This window comes from Gorilla gorilla, chromosome 1 (assembly GCF_029281585.2).
Source record: "Gorilla gorilla gorilla isolate KB3781 chromosome 1, NHGRI_mGorGor1-v2.1_pri, whole genome shotgun sequence".
Taxonomy (NCBI): domain Eukaryota; kingdom Metazoa; phylum Chordata; class Mammalia; order Primates; family Hominidae; genus Gorilla; species Gorilla gorilla.
The window spans coordinates 162884619-162904521 of record NC_073224.2 but is presented as its reverse complement, the minus strand read 5'-3'; the positions used below and the strand labels follow the sequence as shown (position 1 = coordinate 162904521).

The window sequence follows — 19903 nt, the reverse complement described above, 5'->3', positions numbered from 1 at the left end:
TGAGACCAGAAATTCCAGAAAGTACCCTAGTTTTTGGGAATGCCTGATGGCCTGCACATGGACTCAATCCTGATTTTCAAATGGCAAAAGCTGGGGTGGGGGACATTTAAAACTTGCTTTTTAAATTGTGTGCTTACTTACACTATCTGGTGTTTTATTTGTTTATTTTTTCTAACAATGTCTTGAAGGCCATGAGTCTTTAGGCAAAAGCTGCAATTTGGAGGTTTAAAGCAAAGATGAGAAACAGCATCTAATCATCCCATTAACATTTTACCACTTTTCTCTCTTTTTAATCCAAAGATCCAACACAGCAACAATACTAATTGATATGGAAGAGTCAGGCCGCAAAGGAGGAGAGAGAGGTACAGATAGAGCAGACCTTTGTTGTAAGGTCAGGGTCAAAAATGCTGGGGCTAGGCTGCACAGGTGTAAAGCCTGGCCTGGTCACTTATCCACCTAGTATGACCTTGAACAAGTCACTTAGTGTCTCTAGGTCTCAGCTTCCTCATCCATAGACGTGGATGTGATAGTAATAGACTCTGCCTCAAAGGGCTGTAGGCAGAGTAAATAAGCTAATACATGTGAAATGCTTGGAACAGCGCCTAGTAAGTACATGGCAAGCACAAGGCAAGTTAGCTTGGATCCTCACCCAGTGCTGCCTCACTTAATTCACTGCCCCTGTGTCCCTGTTTAACAATCTATACACAAAAAGTAAGTAGAATGGCATAAAAAGGCAAACTGCCTCCTCAAACCAAAAGGCTAACAGAGACAGTGAGAATGGCACTTATGGGCATGCAAAGAGCCATCAACGTTGATGGGTATACAGCAGATATAATTATGCAATATTGCCATTAGGATGCCAGAAAGAAAAAGCATGAATAAATTGAAATGTTAATGACTTCAAGTGTTCAAGAAAATATTCCATTTATTATGGAAAACAAATGAAAGGCAAGTTAACCTGTCATTTCTCCTACTCAGAGTTAGTTCGTCATGACTTCATGTACGGTAGGATGGAAACAATTTATGGAAAATACTAACAAAGAAATTAAGATAATGTCAATGCATTACATATTGCCACTGGCTCTGGGTTTCTCTTCCTAAGCTTTCATCCCCAAAGCTTTGATAGTTGTTTGCACAAGACGGTTTCAGCAAGAACTCTTCAAAAGGACCCCTACACCCAAGTTCTGTCAGAGAAGTGAAGAGTGTCATCTGGAGGAAAGGTTCAGTGCTGGACAGAGCATTCTGCTCAGTCATAAAGCCTGTTAAAGGAAGGGTAAGAAGGAAGACCAGGAGTAGCACAGATGGATTCTCCAGTTCCATTCATCTGCATTTCCAGGACATGTTGACTGGACCACCAGGCATCCAGTTTCAACTTGTTGGGTCTTGAGACTTGTTTTCCTTGTTTGTAAAATGGGGATAAGAAAATAAGAAGACGAACAAGCAGGTCATGGTGAGAATTAAATGAGATAATAGATGTAGAGTGTTGGATGCAGTTCCTAGCACACAGTATTCAGGAAAGAGTATCAATATCATTAATATTAATAAGATATGTAAAATAATCTATATTATTAATATTATCCCAGGCACTTGAGAGTTTCCCTGAAAGATACCAAGAATTCTGAGCGGGGGGCTGGGCATGGTGGTTCACAACTGTAATCCCAGCACTTTGGGAGGCTGAGGCAAGCAAATTTCTTGAGCTCGGGAGTTCAAGACCAGCCTGGCCAACATGACGAAACCCTGTCTCTACAAAAAATACAAAAATTAGCCAGGCGTGATAGTGTGCACCTGTAATCCCAGCTACTCGGGTGGCTGAGCATGAGAATCGCTTGAACCTGGGAGGCGGAGGATGCAGTGAGCCGAGATCATTCCACTGCCCTCCAGCCGGGACGACAAAGTGAGGCTCTGTCTCAAAAAAAAAAAAAAAAAAAAAAAACAATTTTAAGGGGGGCTTCAAAGACACAGCTTCTTGCCTCCTGGAGGCTTATAATAAGCCTTACCCATGCCAAAATATAAAGAACACAGCAAAGCCACTTACCATGTGACTATAAAAAGATGCAGCTTTTGCAATCTTCATCTAAGAGTTAAATGAGTCTGTAAACAGTACCTTCCTCACCACCAGAGAATGAAAAAGCAACTGGTAGGCTAGTCTGCTACTCATCTGACCATTCCCTCTTTTATCTTTATTTTGAAAGAAGCAGAAAACTATTAGGGGCTGAAAACATGGTGCATGTATCATGAGCTCTATGGCTTAAGGAGGTAAGCTATCACCAGGGCCAAAAATGGTTGTGGATGGTTTCGTGTGGTGGCAGAGCTCACACTGGCTGGGCGCACTGGAATATAGCCTCCCTGAGGGCAGAGTTCTGTGTGTTTACTTCAGTGTTGCAGACCTAGAACACAGGACAGTAGATATTTACTCTCCTGGCATATGGCAGATACTTCATAAATATCAAGGGAATGAATGGCTGTGTCCTCTACTCTCCGTAGTGCTATAGTAAAGGGTGTTGTGTGTGGATAAAAATAGCCATTTCTGCCTCTCAGAAACTCTGACTTTGAGAAAGTTACCTGACCTCACTGAGCCTTAGTGACTGATATTGGGCAAGCTACCTAATGCTCCATCTCAGAAGCCTTACCCACAAAATGGTGATGACAATTATCATATAAACTCTCTTGCATTGAGAGTTTATATGATAATTGCATGAAGTCATAGATGAGGAATGCTTAGCAAAGTCTCAGGGCCTGTTCAGTACACAGAAAGTTATGGGGTGAAGGGATTCACCGATCTGCAGTTGTGGATACTCATTGGCGCATTTTACAGAACTGGCATTATGTGGCCTCCAGCTCCTTGCAGGACATCTCATGGGCTGCTCAAAGTGTGCCTAGCCTTTCTACAGCTTCCCTAAGTTCCCAGTGTCTCACTGCAATGAAGAGCTAGCCACATGGGCCAGATTTCAGCAGGCAAAAAGAGCCAACTCTTCAGTTTGGGCAAATTAACCATTTCAGACCATAAGACAAAACTAGTACCCTCAAAAAAGTCACTAACTAAATAAACCACAAGCCTTTTATTCATTCAGCTGACTCGTGTTGGGTACCAGGGAGGTAATCAGAGATTAATGAGACAGGGTCTCTGCCTTCAGTTGCCTGAGACTCAATTGACCACAATTAAATCATGAGGTACAGAAGGTTACTCGAGATGCCTGTGGGAGAAGATGTTCACTCTCTGCCTGTCAGCAGCATCTGACCCACTGAGCTTTATTGGACCATCTGTCTCCAACTTTCAAACTGGACTCAGAGAAGTCCTTGCATTCCACTGATTCTATCAGGTGGCATAGGGATAAGGAGCCAGGACAACAGGAATATTGGACCCTTCCACCCCACTTGGTCAGGGGCAGACCCAGTTGGCTCTGTTTGCATCTGGACTATTGTATAAGATTTCTTTTCAACAAAAGAGCCTTTGACAAATAAGAACTTTAACAACCTCTGGTCTAAGACACAACCATGATGCTTTCCAATCTAAATCAAACTCTTCCACACTTTTCAGGAGAGTTGAATCATCACCTTATTATTGTCCCAAAGAGAATGTAAGCTGTCATATGCATGGTGTGAGGGAGCAGAGGCAGTGGGGCAGAGAGAGAAGGGCTAAATTATATCTTTGGGGAGCAAACTGCCAAGCAATCCGTGAGTGCCTGATCCCCAAGGGGAAGTGTAGGTAACCTGGAGAGTCATTTCCCATCAGGTGTACTGGAGGTCTGCCTTCTCATCTCACCCAAATGGCCTGAGTTACTTCTAGGAGTCAGTCATTGGCAAGAAAACTAATTGTACCCCCTAAAAGTATTAAGCCCATGGACTCCTTAGGAAGAAAGATAGCATCGCATTCACATTTAAAACCCCAAGTGGAAGTGGTGGGCATATAAAATGGCCATGGTGGCAGATGACAGACATATCTCATTCAAGATCTGGTAGAATCTAACCGACTCAAAGTCATTTGAATGGCATGCAGCATCTTTCATTTGGTACTGTGATGGCCTCCTGGACTGCTCTCTCCATCACTTGTCTTCTTCCTCTCCAAACACGACTGCCTTACTAGATGACAAATCTGACTTTGAAGAGTCACTTAAAACTCCTCAGTGACTTCCCAAAGCTTTGTGAGCAGAGTTCATACTCCCTAGCTTAGCACACAAGACCTTCAGGTTAGGGCTTCTGCATACCACTTTAGTCACATCTTCTCTACTGATGCATTTATGTGTTTATTTGTTTATTCAACCTTACTGAAAAATTCATAAAGGAACTCACCCTGCAGACATCTGTTCCTATGACCTCAGTTTGGACTGCCCATCCCCTACTTCCTTAAGCTGGCTGGTTTTCCGCTGGCTCTTTACTAATAACATTAATGGCTGATATTTGTTGTGCACATACTTCATGCTGGCTCTGTGCTTAACATGAACACATGCATTATTTTCTTGAGCCTTATAATAATCTTATGAGGTAAGCATCATTAATATCACCATTTTACATAGAAGGCTTAAAGACATGAAACAGCTGCCCATGGTCATAGGGCAAATAAATAGCAGAGCTGGAATTTGAATGCAGTCTCCAGGGCTCAAGAGCCAATGCTCTCAATCCTTCAGTTCATTGTTTCAGATACAGTGGCCCTTCTTTCTCAGCTCTCCTTAGCCCCCTGTCTGAGTCAGACCTACTGGGCCCACTGGGCCTCCCTCTTCCTCTGCCTTGCCCCATCTCACTGATTGGTTTGTCCATCTCCTTTGTTTGACTCTAGGCTCCTTAAGAGGAGGGCCCTGTCTCGATCCACATTTGTATCATTAGCACTTGTCATTGTGTCTGGCATAGAGTGTATCTTCAGTACAGATTAGTTCAATGAGAAACAAAAATAAGCCCTGTCCATGGGGGTGTTTAAGAGATTGATTCTAAACATTATTATTGCAAGACCAAAAGTGCCAGGCACATTGAAACTATAACTAGCAAATTCAGATTTTGAGAAGTCAATGAGGGCCACCTTGTTTTATTTTCAGCCAGAGCCAGCTCTGGGTACTCAAAGAGGGGCTCAGGCATCAGCCCCCATCCTGCCTGTATCACCAGACTTCAGGCACATCAAAGTTGAGAAAGCTGGAGAAAATTAATGCCATGTTGCACCAGAAACAGCATCAAAATATATTATTCAGTGGACAGTGGACTCTTAAATCATGCCATATCCATACCGTAAGCCAAATTCATTCTCTCTAGATGGCCTATAAATTGCGTGAAAAGATCTGTTGTCGTTGCTTTCCAAACTAAGTTATGCTAAGTATTTAATCTCATTTTCCATTGTAAATTACTTGTGATAATAATGGGCCAAGCATTTAAATTCTACCTAATAATCTTATTTCTGGTCATACTTAGCACATTACCAAGTTTACAACTCTCTGTTACCCATCATTTCTTGAGTATTAATTAGTGGGGTAATGATTCAGAGTGATCACTGTCATGGAACTAAATTAATATCTCATCCGTAATATGAAGGACATCTCAAAGGTATCATGAATATCAGAGAGTTGATGCTGCCAGAATTATTAGCTAGCGAACATTAATAAAGCTGCCAGCCTAACAGGGAAAGTTCTTACTTGGCGACAGTCCACCGGGTAGAATCGGAAGCTTACTCACAGAAGACGGGTGTGGAATGGCAATGCCGCCCATGTGGTTTATGTTTTATGAAGTAGACTTAAAATATATGGTTGTGTTTCTCCCAGGGTGAGGGTAGGGCTTGAGTGATTCACTGTGGCTCTTTGTCCCACGAACGGTGGGCAGCTGCAGGCTCTTGGTGCTCCATGCGCCTAGACACACAATGCTATTCCATGGGCTTCCAAGGTATACAGCTCTTTTCCTCCCATAAGAAGATCCAAGGACCAGAAATCAAGGCAGCAGAATAAGGGTAGCTCAGGGCACCTCCAGGACTGTGACAGATGCTTGGGAAGGACTGCTGCAGGAATGTTTTCTTCTCAATGCCTCATAGTGTCACCAAGCCCCCAGTGCAACCCAATTGCAGAACAACCTAGCAGTTTCACAGCTATTAATTCAACTCTATTCTCTCTATTCTTCAAACATTTCCTGAGTACCTACTATATGCCAGGTACTGCACCAAGAATAGAAATGTTTAAAGAGAGTGTCTAAGAGTTCTAGAGAGAGGCAAAGACACCATTCTTTCCTCAGGATATTTGCAGCCTTCTGCATAGTCCAGCCCCAAACCCAGTGGGCAGGGTCAACCTAGATCACACTATAGGAGAGAAAAAGTAATTTCTTTTCCTCATCCATCATAGGTTCTTTGCTGAGACTCCTAGGAAAAAAAGACAGATTAACAAGAGAAAAGCATACACATTTATTTAATATAAATTTTACGTGACACCAGAGCCTTCAGAAATGAAGAGCCAAAGAAACAGGGAGACCTCCTTATTTTTATGCTAAGTTTGATGAGGAAGTGGATAGCTGTGAAGAAGTAGGATTGGACAAAGCAGGTGTGATCTAATGGTAATAAACCAGGGTGGGTGGGAGGAGGTAGCAAGGTATGTTTGTTCACATTCTTTTGACATTTCCTTGTCTTTGAAGATAAGGATGTTCATTTCCTCCGGATATATGGAGGGTACCTCTGGAATGAAAGTTTATGACCTGCTTTAGACGAGGGCAAAGAAATCTTTTATGAACTGCATCAGAGGAGAACAGTGAAGGGAGGTGAAATTGATCTCCCTGCTTCTGTTGTTTCCTCAAATGCCAAGGTACCATATTTTGGAGCAACATGTCCTAAACCTCGTCAGTACCCAGAAATGGAAGTGTCTTCCCTTGCTTGTTAGGGTTATGAGGTTTTTTTCAGTTGTAAAACTTAGCTTTAGAAGAGTCAAAAAGTGGAACATTACAAACCCCTGTTGCCATTAGCACCGATGGGCAGAATTGTACATGAGCACAAAGCCTCTGTTTAACACCCTGAGCAGCTCGCAAGCACCACACATGGGGCCCCTCTGTAGCAAGAGCTTGGAGGAAAGCGGCAAGGACAAGCTGCTTTCAACCACACACTGTTGATCCCAGCGAAACCTGGTGCCATTAGTACAGAAACCCCACCTGGGGACAGGAGTTTTTCCAAGACACAGAACCTCACTCTTAAGAGTACAGAGTCAACTGGAGTCAACTGGCTTTGGTCCAAACCTTGGCTGCGAAACTTCAGTTTTTCTGTGCATGAGTTTCCTTGTCTGCAGAGTAGGGGTGCTAATAGTAGCTCTCTGCTATAGTTTGGATATGTTTTGTTTGTTCCCACCAAATCTCATGTTGAAATTTGATCCTCAGTGTTGGACGTGGGGCCTAGTGGCAGGTGTTTGGGTCATGGGGGCAGATCCCTCATGAATAGATTAGTGCCCTCCCTGGGGCGGGGCATGAGTGAGTTCTCACTCTATTTGCCCCCAACAGAGCTAGTTGTTAAAAAGAGCCTGGCACCTCCCCCTTTCTCTTCTTCCTCTCTCGCCTTGTGATTTCTGCACATGCCAGCTCCCCTTCACTTTCTGCTAGGAGTGGAAGCAGCCTGGGGCTCTCCCCAGATGCCCAATCTTGAATTTTTTGAGACATCAGAATCATGGGCTAAATAAGCCTTTTTTCTTTATAAATTACCCAGACTTGGGTATTCTTTTCTAGCAAGACAAAATGGACTGACACTCTCTTATAGGGGTGTTGTGAGGACTAAATAAGTGAGTATATGTGGAGTGCTGAGCACTGTGTTCTGAGCTGAAATAGACAAGTCCAGCAGCTTGGATGGACAATAAGTGAGGTTGTGTGCTGAAAGCCAGGCAGTGGACTGTCTCCCTGGGTGTCAGATGCTCCCTATCAAATGGGAGCTGCAATACTTGCCTCAGAGGGCTGATGAGGATGTAAACGAGATCACATCAGTTAAGCGCAGAAGCTGAGCTTACAAAATCAGTTGTCTCAAACTTGGCTGCGTATTAGAATCTCAAGGAGCTTTCCACCATTTGAATCTTCTAAAAAGCTTTGTTGTTATGATATGTATTATTTAAAAATATGTTTATTTTTGTTTTAAATAATTTTACAGTTACAGAAAGGTTGCAAAAATAATACTGAGAGTTCATATAACTTTTATCCAGCTTCCCCTAATGCGGATTTGCATTCCTATGGTTCAATTATCAAAAGTAAGAAATTAACATGAGTATAATGCTCAGCTAAACTACAGGCATTATTGAGATTTCACCAGTTTCTCTACTAATGTCCTTTATCTCCTCCAAGAACAAATCCAGGTTCCCTTTGCATTTATTTATCAGGTGTCCTTAGTCTCTAAATCCATGGCAGTTCCTCAGGCTTTCCCTGCATTTCATGACACTTTTGATGAGGACTAGTCACGTATTTCATAGAATGTCCTTCACTTGGGGTTTATCTAATGTTTTCCTGTGCTTAGATTGAGGTTATGCATTACTGAGAAGGATACCACAGAAGCCATAGGCCCTTCCCAGAATCTCATAACAGGAAGTATGTGATGTCCATATGTCTTATTACTGGCAATGTTAACCTTCATCACTTGGTTAAGGTAATGTCTGCTGGGTTTACCCATTGTAAAGATACTATTTTTCCCTTTGTCATTAATAAATAACTTGGGAGAGATACTTTCAGGTTATGCAGATAGCCTATTTCTCCTCATCTTTTTCCCCATTAATGTTCTGTTCATTTGGTGCATCTTGCCTGCGACAATTACTGCAACGTTCTGAGGATGGTTTCCTAGTCCCTCATTCTTTCTACATTGTTTATTGGAATTTTTCTGTCATGAAATGCTGTTTCTTCTCCTCCATTTATTTATTTATTTATTCAGTTATTTATTGAAATTATCACGGACTCATGGATATTTATTTTATTTTATTGGTTTTATAATCCAATACTGACATTGTTTATTTTGGTTCAAACCTAAGACACTTTCTAAAATACCTGTGCCTGAGTTCCTCTCCAAGTCATCCGAAGCAGAGTCTATGGGGTTGGAGCATAGGTATTTCCTTAAAGCTCCCCAACCGCACTAAATGTTAGTTCCCTCACTCTCCCCACCTGCTTCCTCTAAAAAGAAAAAAAAAATTCTTCCTCACATCATTCTGCAGGGCTTGTTCTCAAACTGGCTGTCAGAGTGTGCATGGCAGGCTGCAGCCGCTTGGGGAACTGGCTCTGTGGTTATCTCCATTCCTGCCTCCCCAGCCCGCATATCCTTTCCTTCAGCTCAGGGGGCCCACAATGGGAACTTGAGTACCAGAATTCCTTTTACAACTGCTTCCTCATGTGGAAATTCTGCTGAGGTTTATTGTAGTTTTCACTGAGGTCAGGTGAAGGAAGAAAAAAACTAGGGCAGCCTTTAGAAAGTCAGGTTTGAGAAAAGACCCAAGGAAGTGTGACCTTCAACTAGGAGTGTCTTTCTAAATGGCATAGTGAATTTAGTGAATTCCAGCTGATGGCAGGCTCACAGCTGGGGTAGATGTTCCTGCAGTTTCCAGCGCTGCCTTCTGAGTCCCAGAAAGCACTTTTCTGCTGCTTGGACAGAGTTTTAACATGTGGAAACAACTCGCTTACATGAATAACTTATCTTGACACCTCTGAAATCACAGTAACCAAATATGTAAATTTAATTCTCTTTTTAGGGGATCAATATGGAGTCAGATAAGTTTTTTTTCCAAAGAGATGGTCTTCCTGAATAAGGAAATTGATCCTGTAGCATCTTTAGCTGGTTTCCAATTGCCCCCTATTCCTAGGTGCCGAATCAATCTCATGATATTTTTAGAAACCTAACTGTTTCTTTAGTCAGATTGATGCCAATAAAATGTCCAAAACTTAGATGAATCAAATTTAAAAAGTGATTTGTGATGGAATAAAAGCTTAACCCCAAGCATACCATGGCAACATGAAATTGGCATGGTTCCCCCAAATTATGCCATATGAATATGGGAAGATATGTCTCACAAATTCTTATTTTTTTCTTCATAGTGGTCAGCTTCAATCTGAATTTTTGTTAGCAGGCATTTTTTTGTGTTGAAAACACCTTCTATTAAAATTTTAATGGGATTCCAATTTCTAGGGTAAGTAAATTAATAAAATCTGCAATAACTAGTCAGGAAAGGATCCAGTGTTTCACTATAGAACATAGAGATAATTCCAAGACAGGCATATTAGAGATGCGAAGTGTTAATTCAGCATAGCATCCAAACCAGGATAAGGAATGTTTAGATGCTGCATGACAAAAATAAATCTCTCTTCCTGGAAGAACTTTAACCTAAGAGGAGAAACAGCTCAAAGGTTTACTGTTGTCAGAGCCAAAAACATGACACCCCTCTTGATAAAAGACTTCGATCCCTGACCCCAGCAAAGTTGCTACTCTAAAAGCTATTTGTGTATTGATCTCCTCTGAAGAAAACGAATAGGTGTCTGGCAGGATGAGCATCTTTGGGAAACCAAGTTATTATACTTAGAGGAGAGCCCAGGTGACCAAAGTGGGAACCCTAGGGCATCAGGCTCTGAAAGATGATTTGCAAGATGCTGGGAAGCCTGGGCCTTTTCTCTTCTTAGTCTCTGCAACAAGGCCAGTTGCTGAGCATAGCTCAAATTAGGAAAGTTTGTCTGCCAAGAAACCTTGACTAATCTTACCATTCATTCTTCAAAAGACAGAAGAGGTGGGCTAGACTGGCCTGTTTTAGAAACCAGTCTGAGACCAAGACTCTTTAGTGCGTAAATATTTATTAACCCTCAAACAAGGGCACCTACCACCCCCACATGTTAATCCTGTGCACACCATTTTGAAGAAATGAGCCAGTACTTCCTGTTTGAGGCTGAGACAGAGATATAGAGGCAGAAAAACACTCAGAGACTCTCAGGCCACCAAACAAGGACTGAGGATGTAGAGTTTCTGGACTAAAAGACTGTAGACTTTGAGTACATAGGCCCTCTGAAGCATCAAAAGAAAAATCGTGGCCTCTTGCTTGCTGTCTTCCTTTTTCTCCCATAGGATCAAACTAGGATCATCAACTTTCCATACTCAGAGAAGAAATTTGCGTTTAGCTGCTAATTCCATATAAATTTAGAAGTTTGCTATTTAGCTGCTAATTCCATATAAATTTCTTTCAACAACAGAATTTTTAAAATTATTTATTAAGCACCTACCAGGGACTGTTCCAGGAATAAGACAAAACACTGCCCTCATGAACACCCAATAAACAAGTAAACAGCAACAACAATTCCAGAGAGCAATTGATGCTATAAAGAAAATGAATTCAAGTGAGATGAAGTGAGGGGAGCAAGTGTCAGGTAAGGCCTCTCAGAGAAGGATATTACTTGAGCTGACACCCAAAGGTGAGGAGTGAACTCAGAGAGGGTATTCCAGGCAAGTGACCACCATCAAGTGCAAAGGCCCTGAAGTAGGGATGAGCTTTGTAGAGTTGACCAGAAAGGCCATTATGGTGGGAACATAGTGAACAAGGCTGGGTGGATTAGGAGAAGACTTAGAAGAGGAGCCACATCATAATGCATCCCAGCAGCCATGCTCTCTGTATAACTGGAAGCCTCTGGAAGCTTAGTGGAGTGGGGAATGGGAATGACATATTTTGTTTTGGTAATATCTCTGCAGCTGCTTATGGTAAATAGACTGTAAGAAGAGTGAAAACAATACTATTGTTGTGACTTATTAATATGTAGGGTCTAAATCTGAGGAGACTGAACGTTCTGCAGCTCATTTTCAATCTCTTTGATGAAAATGATGGGCACTGATTTTATTTCACAACCTCAAAACCTCTCCACTTCCTTATTGTGTAATCAGAAAAACCATTTGTTCAAACTCATTTAACTAGAAAATACAATTTTTGTTTATCAGCTTATTAAAAATAACATCTTACCTCAATCAGTCAAAGGAAAAAAAATTTTTTTGCTTTAATCAGTTATCTCAATTTCCTCCTACAGGGATCCCAATCACCCTTCAGTACCTTATCATTATTATGAACCTTTTGGACCTGATGAATGTACAATGTACCTCTCCCATGAGCGAGGACGCAAGGGCAGTCATCACCGCTTTATCACAGAGAAACGAGTCTTTAAGAACTGGGCACGGACATTCAATATTCACTTTTTTCAACCAGACTGGAAACCAGAATCACTTGCTATAAATCATCCTGAGAATAAACCTGTGTTCTAAGGAATGAGCGTGCCAGACTGTAATCCCAGGTATTCACTGCATCAGACACCGAGACCCTGAACTTCCTGAGCCACCAGATGGGAAAGGGTAGCAGAAAACAGCTTCACTCCTCAGGAAGTACCATGGACAGACGCCTACCAGGCGTGACAAAGCAGTGCAGTTGGATTGTAAGGAAAAATTCCGGAATTAATGCATCCTAATGAATGTTGTCCCCTTCAATGGTGTTACCTTAGGAGCTGAACATTCAATTCAGTTACACCACTATGACTAAAAACAGTTTGGATCTCTTAGTATTGCCTTTGAAACTGCAACATAAGCAACTCAACAATATTAGTTGCATTCCTTTATAGACATACCATGTCAAAGACGTTTTTCTATCAAGTTGTATTCTTTCCTGTTCTATAACGTTTGTCATCTGTTAGACTCTGTATGTGTGATTTGTAAAAAGCAGGCTGAAACTATGGACATGATTTCTGAAGAGCACATCTCCACTGACTTTCATAAAGCAAATGTCCAATATTTATTTATTGAGAGTTTTTTAGTGCAATCTGGGCCAGTATTTTTATAGATTATGATTATGTGGTAATTTATCCTTCCTAACTCTTTAATCCTGAATGATGGTTGGAAATGGCCTAGAATTAGGTTACTCTGTTCACAGTGCTCATTGTTAGCATGCAATTGGTATTTGACTTGGAAGTGTTGTGTTGTATTTTTTGAACCCCTAGGCTTCAGGAAAACTGCTCTTTTGTAAAAAGAATAGCGATGACATTTTCTAATGTGCAGAAATGTTCCAAAAGGACAAAATTGAAAACCAAAAACTATGTTATTAAAACAAAAAAATGCTAACAAGAGAAATTTAAAGGTAGTTTTCTTTAGTAATAATTTATGTAAGTGTCCTCTCTTGAGCCCTAGTTTCCTCTTTGGCAGAATGATGTCACTGTACCAGACAACCTCTTAGGTTTCATCCCAAATCTAAACTTGTGGCCTCTTCTTGACCCATTTGAAGACTCTGCACTTGGAGTGATGGGGCCCCAATAGTAGCAGGAACTTTATTTTGGGGAGCCTTATCTACATTCATATTACTTATATCACTCTTGTGGTTAAAACTACACTTCTTCCTGTGTCCACATGGGCTAAAATCTACCCCCTGCTTCTCTCGAAGCATCACCATCCACCTCTTCCCCAGCCTCTCAACACAAAAACACAGGATACACACACACACACACACACAAAAGACATAGTTCCAAAGGGTTCCCTGGCTACAATAGCAAACAGCTGCCCTTCTGTGAGGAAAAGAGACTACAAGGACGTGCCCTATCATTCAACTCATTTATGCTATGAACTGTTTAGACTCACTACAAATCTTCTTAGATTATATTCATTACCATTCCCTGGTCTGAAGGAGTATAAAGGACTTATTTTATTCAGAGCCAAGATAAATTCATATTATAGATTTTTATTTAAACAAGTAATATTGTTCAAAAATAGTCTCTTATAAATATACTAGTGTTTTCTTTACACATGACTTAGAAGGCATTAGTTTCCCTAATGCCAAATTTCAAGGCACCAGCAAATATTATGTATGAAGACTGACATTGTTTTACAGACAGGACCTGGCTTATGATTAAAGAAGTTTTATCGCATTACCACTTCTTTTCCCTTTTCTTAATTAGTACACTAACTAGTACTATTAATTACACGGAGTATTGTTGTTAAAATGCAAACACAATCAGGGTACTCACATAACATAAACAAAGTTGATATTGTTGTGTATGGCTTGGGCTGTTCAAAGCCAGTAAGATTGAAATGGCTGTCCAAAACATACTGGAATATGTTCTTTAAGTTTTCTCATAGTTTTTAAAGGGACTATGAATTTTATTCCAACACATTGTCTTCCACAGCATGGACTCTGAACACGTCATATTTTATCAACATATGAAAAAGTGTATTAATTTTATACAATTTACTTAAGGCCACCTTTATAATCACTTGAAGACATTATGTTGCTCAAACATAAGTGGCTCCTTTGGCAATTTCTATATTTGTGGAAATTTGGAAAGGCATAGTTTCAACATGCAAGAATGTAATTATATTGCTTCATCTAATAATATCTCACATATCTGTCTATCTTCAGATTTTAGATTTTCTTTATTAAAAAAACCATCATGGTAGCTCCATCTTGTTTGTAACTTCTCCCTCTCAAATAATCAGAAGAATGAAGTGTCCAAATTCAGAAAATCCTGGCTTCACTGGGAAATGTTTTAAATCTACATGTAGCTAGGATATGTGATTTCATATTTTTTAAAAGTGTGGTGTAAATAAGTGTAAAAAATCACCACTTGCAAAGTGGTTTTATTACAGCATTAAAGAAAATGACTAGAATTCTGATAGATTGTGCTGATGAACCTGGTTGTGGGCAATTGAATTCTTGTCTTCCCACTACTATTTTCATGACTGTCGTCTTAACACTATTCAACACCATTAAATATAAACTCTGATATAAAAGATGACTACAGAACCATGTTTATAGACCTCGGTGATTTCAGTATCTGATTGTGTTTGATGCCTAAGTCATACTCGTTATGTTACATACCTTTTTCCTCTCTCCCAGCTGTGTCATCAGCTCCCTCCTAGCTTTTAAGACCACAATAATACAATGCCACAGCTGGCCGATCCATGGCTTCTGTTATTTCAACACAAGAACATTTGGCAGAGGCCATTACAATGGATAGCCATTATGGGCAAAGATACAGGAATTTGCAAACAAAATCAATCACTTCAAATGGCCCATAAAAGGAGGAATCTCAGATTTAATATTCTACAGTAAATATTCACCCAAGGAAGCATACATTAAAAGAACATTAGGAGGTAAATATTCAGCATGCTGCGTGGAGACTTAGCTGTGTGATTTCCATTACCGTTAATGGGCGTTTGGCAACTAAGTCCCTGTGCTTTGCTAACCCTGGTGTGTACTCCTAAGGGCTACACATAAAACCTGAGCAATTCAGAGACTTCTGAGGTCATCAGATTTCAGAGTAAGATCTTTTCTTTAAAAAAAAAAAATAGATGAAAGCAAAACACAAATGTATTGTACCTAAAAGAGAAATTCGTGTGGTCTCTCACAATCCTTAGGTTACTACCAGATTTGTGTATCCTTTGTTTTCTGAAGTTCTCTCCATTACCGATCTATTTGAATGACATGAGAATGGAGGGAAATAATCTCATGTTGAAATAAAAACTCCCCTCAAAAATTAAAATTACCAACTTAGAAGATGATGAATGCTAAGTAAAAGTAGAAGGAGAAAGTTGAAATTCTATTAGGATTCAGACAGTGTTATTTAAAGGCGTATGCACCCATTTAGTACCTGCCTAAATATTTGCCCTTGTGTAAGAGAAAACTCATTTCAGAAATATATCCTGAATTCCACCAGGGTGATGGTTCAAATTGTTAAATAAACCTACTCTGAAAGAAGGGTCCATGTTCCTATTCTCTCTCTGCAGTGTTAGGAGGTGATGTTAACACTCTACATGTTTTGTATCTGACCCAATCATTTCTTCCATTCTCATTGCTTCTCTCTTAAACCTCATTGTATCTCTTTACTGTCATTTTCTCCCAATTGTCTTCTTTTGTCTACAGTGTGCTCCTAAACCAGCAGTCTTTGGGGCTGTTAAGGTCTTCCTTGTAGGTTTTTAAACTAAAGATCTATCTGGGGAACAGATTTGGGGTAGGTCCTGCCAGAGTAATGACCATGGTAGGTGGGAGGAATATATCTGGCTACCATACAAGGTACTTCGGAAGTACCATTATGGTTTGCCCAGGGCCAAGTGGGGAGTGAAGAAGAGGGGTCCCCAAGACACAGACTTCAATGCTAAAACCAGGGAAGTCCTGGGCTCCATGACAGTGGCTCACCCTATCAGAAGGCCACCTCAAAGAGAACTATAATAATAAGCCCTGGGGGGCAGGATGTGTGAACCAATTGCCTAGGTGTTAGCACATGCCAGAAGGTACTTTGGAATGGAAAGAGGTGAGAGTGTCTCAAGGTTTAAAAATGGGCAAGTGTAGCCCCTCTTTTGTAGCTCACTCATCCCACCTTCTCAGGGTGTTGAAATGCAAATGCAAAAAGGCTGAAACCCTGTTTCTTTCTACTCAGTGCCCTAATATTATATACTACCTTGAATTGTGCTTTGTCTTTTTATGCATGTGTCCTGTTAGTCTAATTAGATTGTAAGCTCCTTGAGGGCAGAGACTCTTTCTCCTTTGTCTCTGCAGCCTATACCTAGTATAGTGCCTTGCACACAATAGGTGCTCAATAAATGTCTGTTGTTGATCATGACCTCTTAATGTTGACCCACTGGATTAGTAATTGGGTAAAAACACATCCTTCTATTTTAAAAGTACAAGAAATGCAATATGTTATGATATAGTAAAATTTTAAGTGGGTTTTTATAGGGTTAGTTCTTAAACCTATAATGTTTTTAATCAACAGAGCTGACCTAGATTTCACTAGGATAATGTTGCTGAATTCATTACATTTGCTAATCCTGGCTGTACTAAGCACACAGGTGAAGTAAAGTTCAGCAAGCTTTGTGTTTTCGCTGTTAGTGAACTGCTGTTAGCACAAATTAAATTTAATATTGACAAATGCTATACCATCTGCAGAAAGGCGGAAGAACAGCTTGGGCTCTGACTTCTGTGGTTCAACGACAAAAGGAAGGCTAAAATGAGACAGGTTATAACCTGCTTTAAACTTGACAGCTTTCTAAAGCTGCTGGGAATCCAACTGGTGGTTACTGAAGGTCTATAAAAATTAAGTATACATTTATCTTGAAAACGAAATGAAACAAACAAACAAAAAAATTTTGTTTCCATGAAGCAGATCCAAAATGGTTTCACCTCTACCAGAATGTGAAGGGAAAGGAGAGCCCTTGGGAAAAGCTGTCCTCAGGCAGAGCATCGCAGGCTCCTGAATCACCACCTGGCCAGAACCTGGTGTTCAGTTACATCCCAGCTACAGGAGAGGGCAACAGGCAGGCAGTAAAGGTGAGTCAGCTGCCACCTTTACTTCTACAAAGGACCATATCATTCCCTTCTTGAGCATGTGGACACTCTAGAATTCCTCTTTCATCATCTACTCTTCCACATACTTATTTAAATGTGTGATCTCAATTTCATTTTTTAAAGCACAGGAAAAGGGCTAGAAGATACTAAACTGAGAAGACTGCTTATTTCTAAATGGAGAGGATCACAGATTTTCTAGCATTTTCAAAATTTATATTATAATCACAAAATGTTATTTCATAAAATTTTAAGAATGTCTTTGCTCACAGCATAAGTTATCTCAAGAGTTAGTGTCTTTAGTCCTGTACCATGTGACTAGCTCTTTAATTTCAAAACCAAATATAGGAAATCCATAAGATTGAGTCAAAAGTTTTATAATTATACTCTACCTACTGAATATCTTCTGTGTTTTGCACAATGTCTTTTGTGACATACATGTTATTTCACCATAATCCTATTATCCCATTTTACAGACAAGCAAACTGAAACTAACAGAAGTTGTGTGTCTGGCCCCCTGGGTGATGAAGATGAGAACAGACACACAGCATGTCTTGTACCGAGCATTCTTCTATGTGCTTCAGGTATATAAATGCATTTAGTCCTCACAATAACCCCATGACATAGGTTCTTTTATCATTCCCCTTTACAGATGCAAAAATTGAGGTACAAGGCACTTCAGTAACTTACCCAAGGTCATGCCTCCATTAAGTGGGAAAGGCAGGTTAGAAGCCAAAGGGTCTGTCTCTGGAGTGTCTGTTCTTTGTCACCATGTACTTCTTGGCAGAAATTTAATCCTATAGGCAACAATTTCTATTAGGATATTCATTATATAATATTCGATACACACCAAATAATGTGATGAGTATGTATATTATGAAGGAAACATAAAAAGAACATTATCACTACTTTTGAAGCTACCTGAGTATTTCTTCTATTGCCTTGAATTTTTTTAATTTACCATTTTCTTGCTTTCTAAATGGTTTTATTACATACAGATGTATATATAAATACTATATCATTTAGTTTTGTATACTTACAAACATTATAAGCCTGTTAAAATGTTGTATATAGTCTTCTGAAACTTGCTTTTTCCCAAGATTCATCCATATCCTTTGCCTATACAACTCCAGTTTATTTGCACTACTGTATAATGCCGTCATGTGAATATACCATAATTTACTTTTATCCATTCTTTTAGTAAATATTTGGGATTTTTGCTTGTTACTAATATGTACAATGCTTGTATGAACATTCTTAGAAAATTCTAGTACGTTTGCAAGAATTTTGTAGAGTGCATACCTAGGAATCAAATTGCTGAGCTATAGAGTCAAACAGTTCACATGTGCACGATATTGTCAAATCGTTTTCCAAAGTGGTTGGACATTTTATACTTCTAACAGTAGTTGTCCACATCCTTGCCAACATTTGGTATTTCCAGACTGTAAATTTTTGACCAACTGGTGGATGTAAATTATATCTCATTATGATCTTTATGGGTATTTCCCTTATTTTTTATGTAGTTTAGCATTTTTTCCTATTGTTAATTCTCTATGAGTGTTACTTCATCTGTGAAAATGGCTATTCATCTTTGTTCACTCTTCTCCTGGATTACTTTACTTTTTGATTTAAAGAATTCTTAGTATATTCTTGATACTACTTTTGTTGATTCTATGTGTTATAAACATCTCCTTCCAATTTGTGGCTTGTCTTTTCTTTTTCTCTGTGGTGCGTTTCAAGGAACAAAAGTTTTACATTGTACTGTTTATGTCAATTTCATGTTTTCTATCTTACATCATTAGAGCTTCTTATTCCTTATTTAATAACTCTTCCACTGTTCTTAATCATTAACTATTTTCCTATATCTTATTCTAGAAATTTCAAAGGTTTTGTCTTTCACATGGCAGTTAGGGATTTATTTGCTTGTATGATGTGAGGTAGAACTCACTTTTGTTTTTATACAGATACCAACTGTCCCAGCCAGCACAATTTACTGAAGAATTTGTTTTTCCCTAGTGATTTGCAATCAAATTTTCATATATGTGGGAATTTATTTCTGCTCTCTGTAATCTGTTCAATTCTGATCAAATCGACTATCTCTTTACTAATAAAAATCATGGTCTTAATTACTATAACTTTATAATAAATCTTGATATCTTGTGGTAAAATTTCTTCCTCACCTTATTCTGCCTTCGGGGAATGTCTTGCTTATTCTGGTTTTTTTTTTTGTTTTTTTTTTTAGTTATAAATTTTTACCGCGGTAAAATTTTCATTCAGTAAGTACACAAATCTTATGTTTAGATTAATGAAATTCTATATGTCTATGCACCTGAGTAACCACTACGAAGGTCAAAATGTGGTATGCTTCCATTATCCTGGAGGCTCACTCATGTCTCTTCCAGTCAACCTTTCCATCCAGAGTAACCATCATTCTGACTTGTATCCATGTAGATTTGCTCTGCCTGTTTTAAAATTTCATACAAATGGAATCATGTGTCTCATATATATATATATATATATATTTTTTTTTTTTTTTTTTTTTTTTGAGACAGAGTTTCGCTCTTGTTGCCCAAGCTGGAGTACAATGGCACGATCTCACCTCACTGCAACCTCTGCCTCCCAGGTTCAAGCGATTCTCCTGCCTCAGCCTTCCAAGT

The 19903-nt window shown here is 39.6% G+C and overlaps 1 protein-coding gene across 2 annotated transcripts in view; it reads left to right on the top strand.

Annotated features, from left to right (window-relative positions):
• ST6GALNAC5 (ST6 N-acetylgalactosaminide alpha-2,6-sialyltransferase 5) overlaps positions 1-14695 on the top strand; it is a 199724-nt gene extending 185029 nt beyond the window's left edge. The window contains exon 5 of one of the 2 annotated variants that reach the window (XM_004026004.5): positions 11959-14695. In XM_004026004.5, coding sequence (XP_004026053.3) covers positions 11959-12190 — 232 coding nt within the window. In that variant the 3' untranslated portion in view covers positions 12191-14695. The remainder of the gene's footprint in view (positions 1-11958) is intronic. The other variant, XM_063697608.1, reaches the window with a different exon arrangement.
• The last annotated feature ends 5208 nt before the right edge of the window (positions 14696-19903 follow it).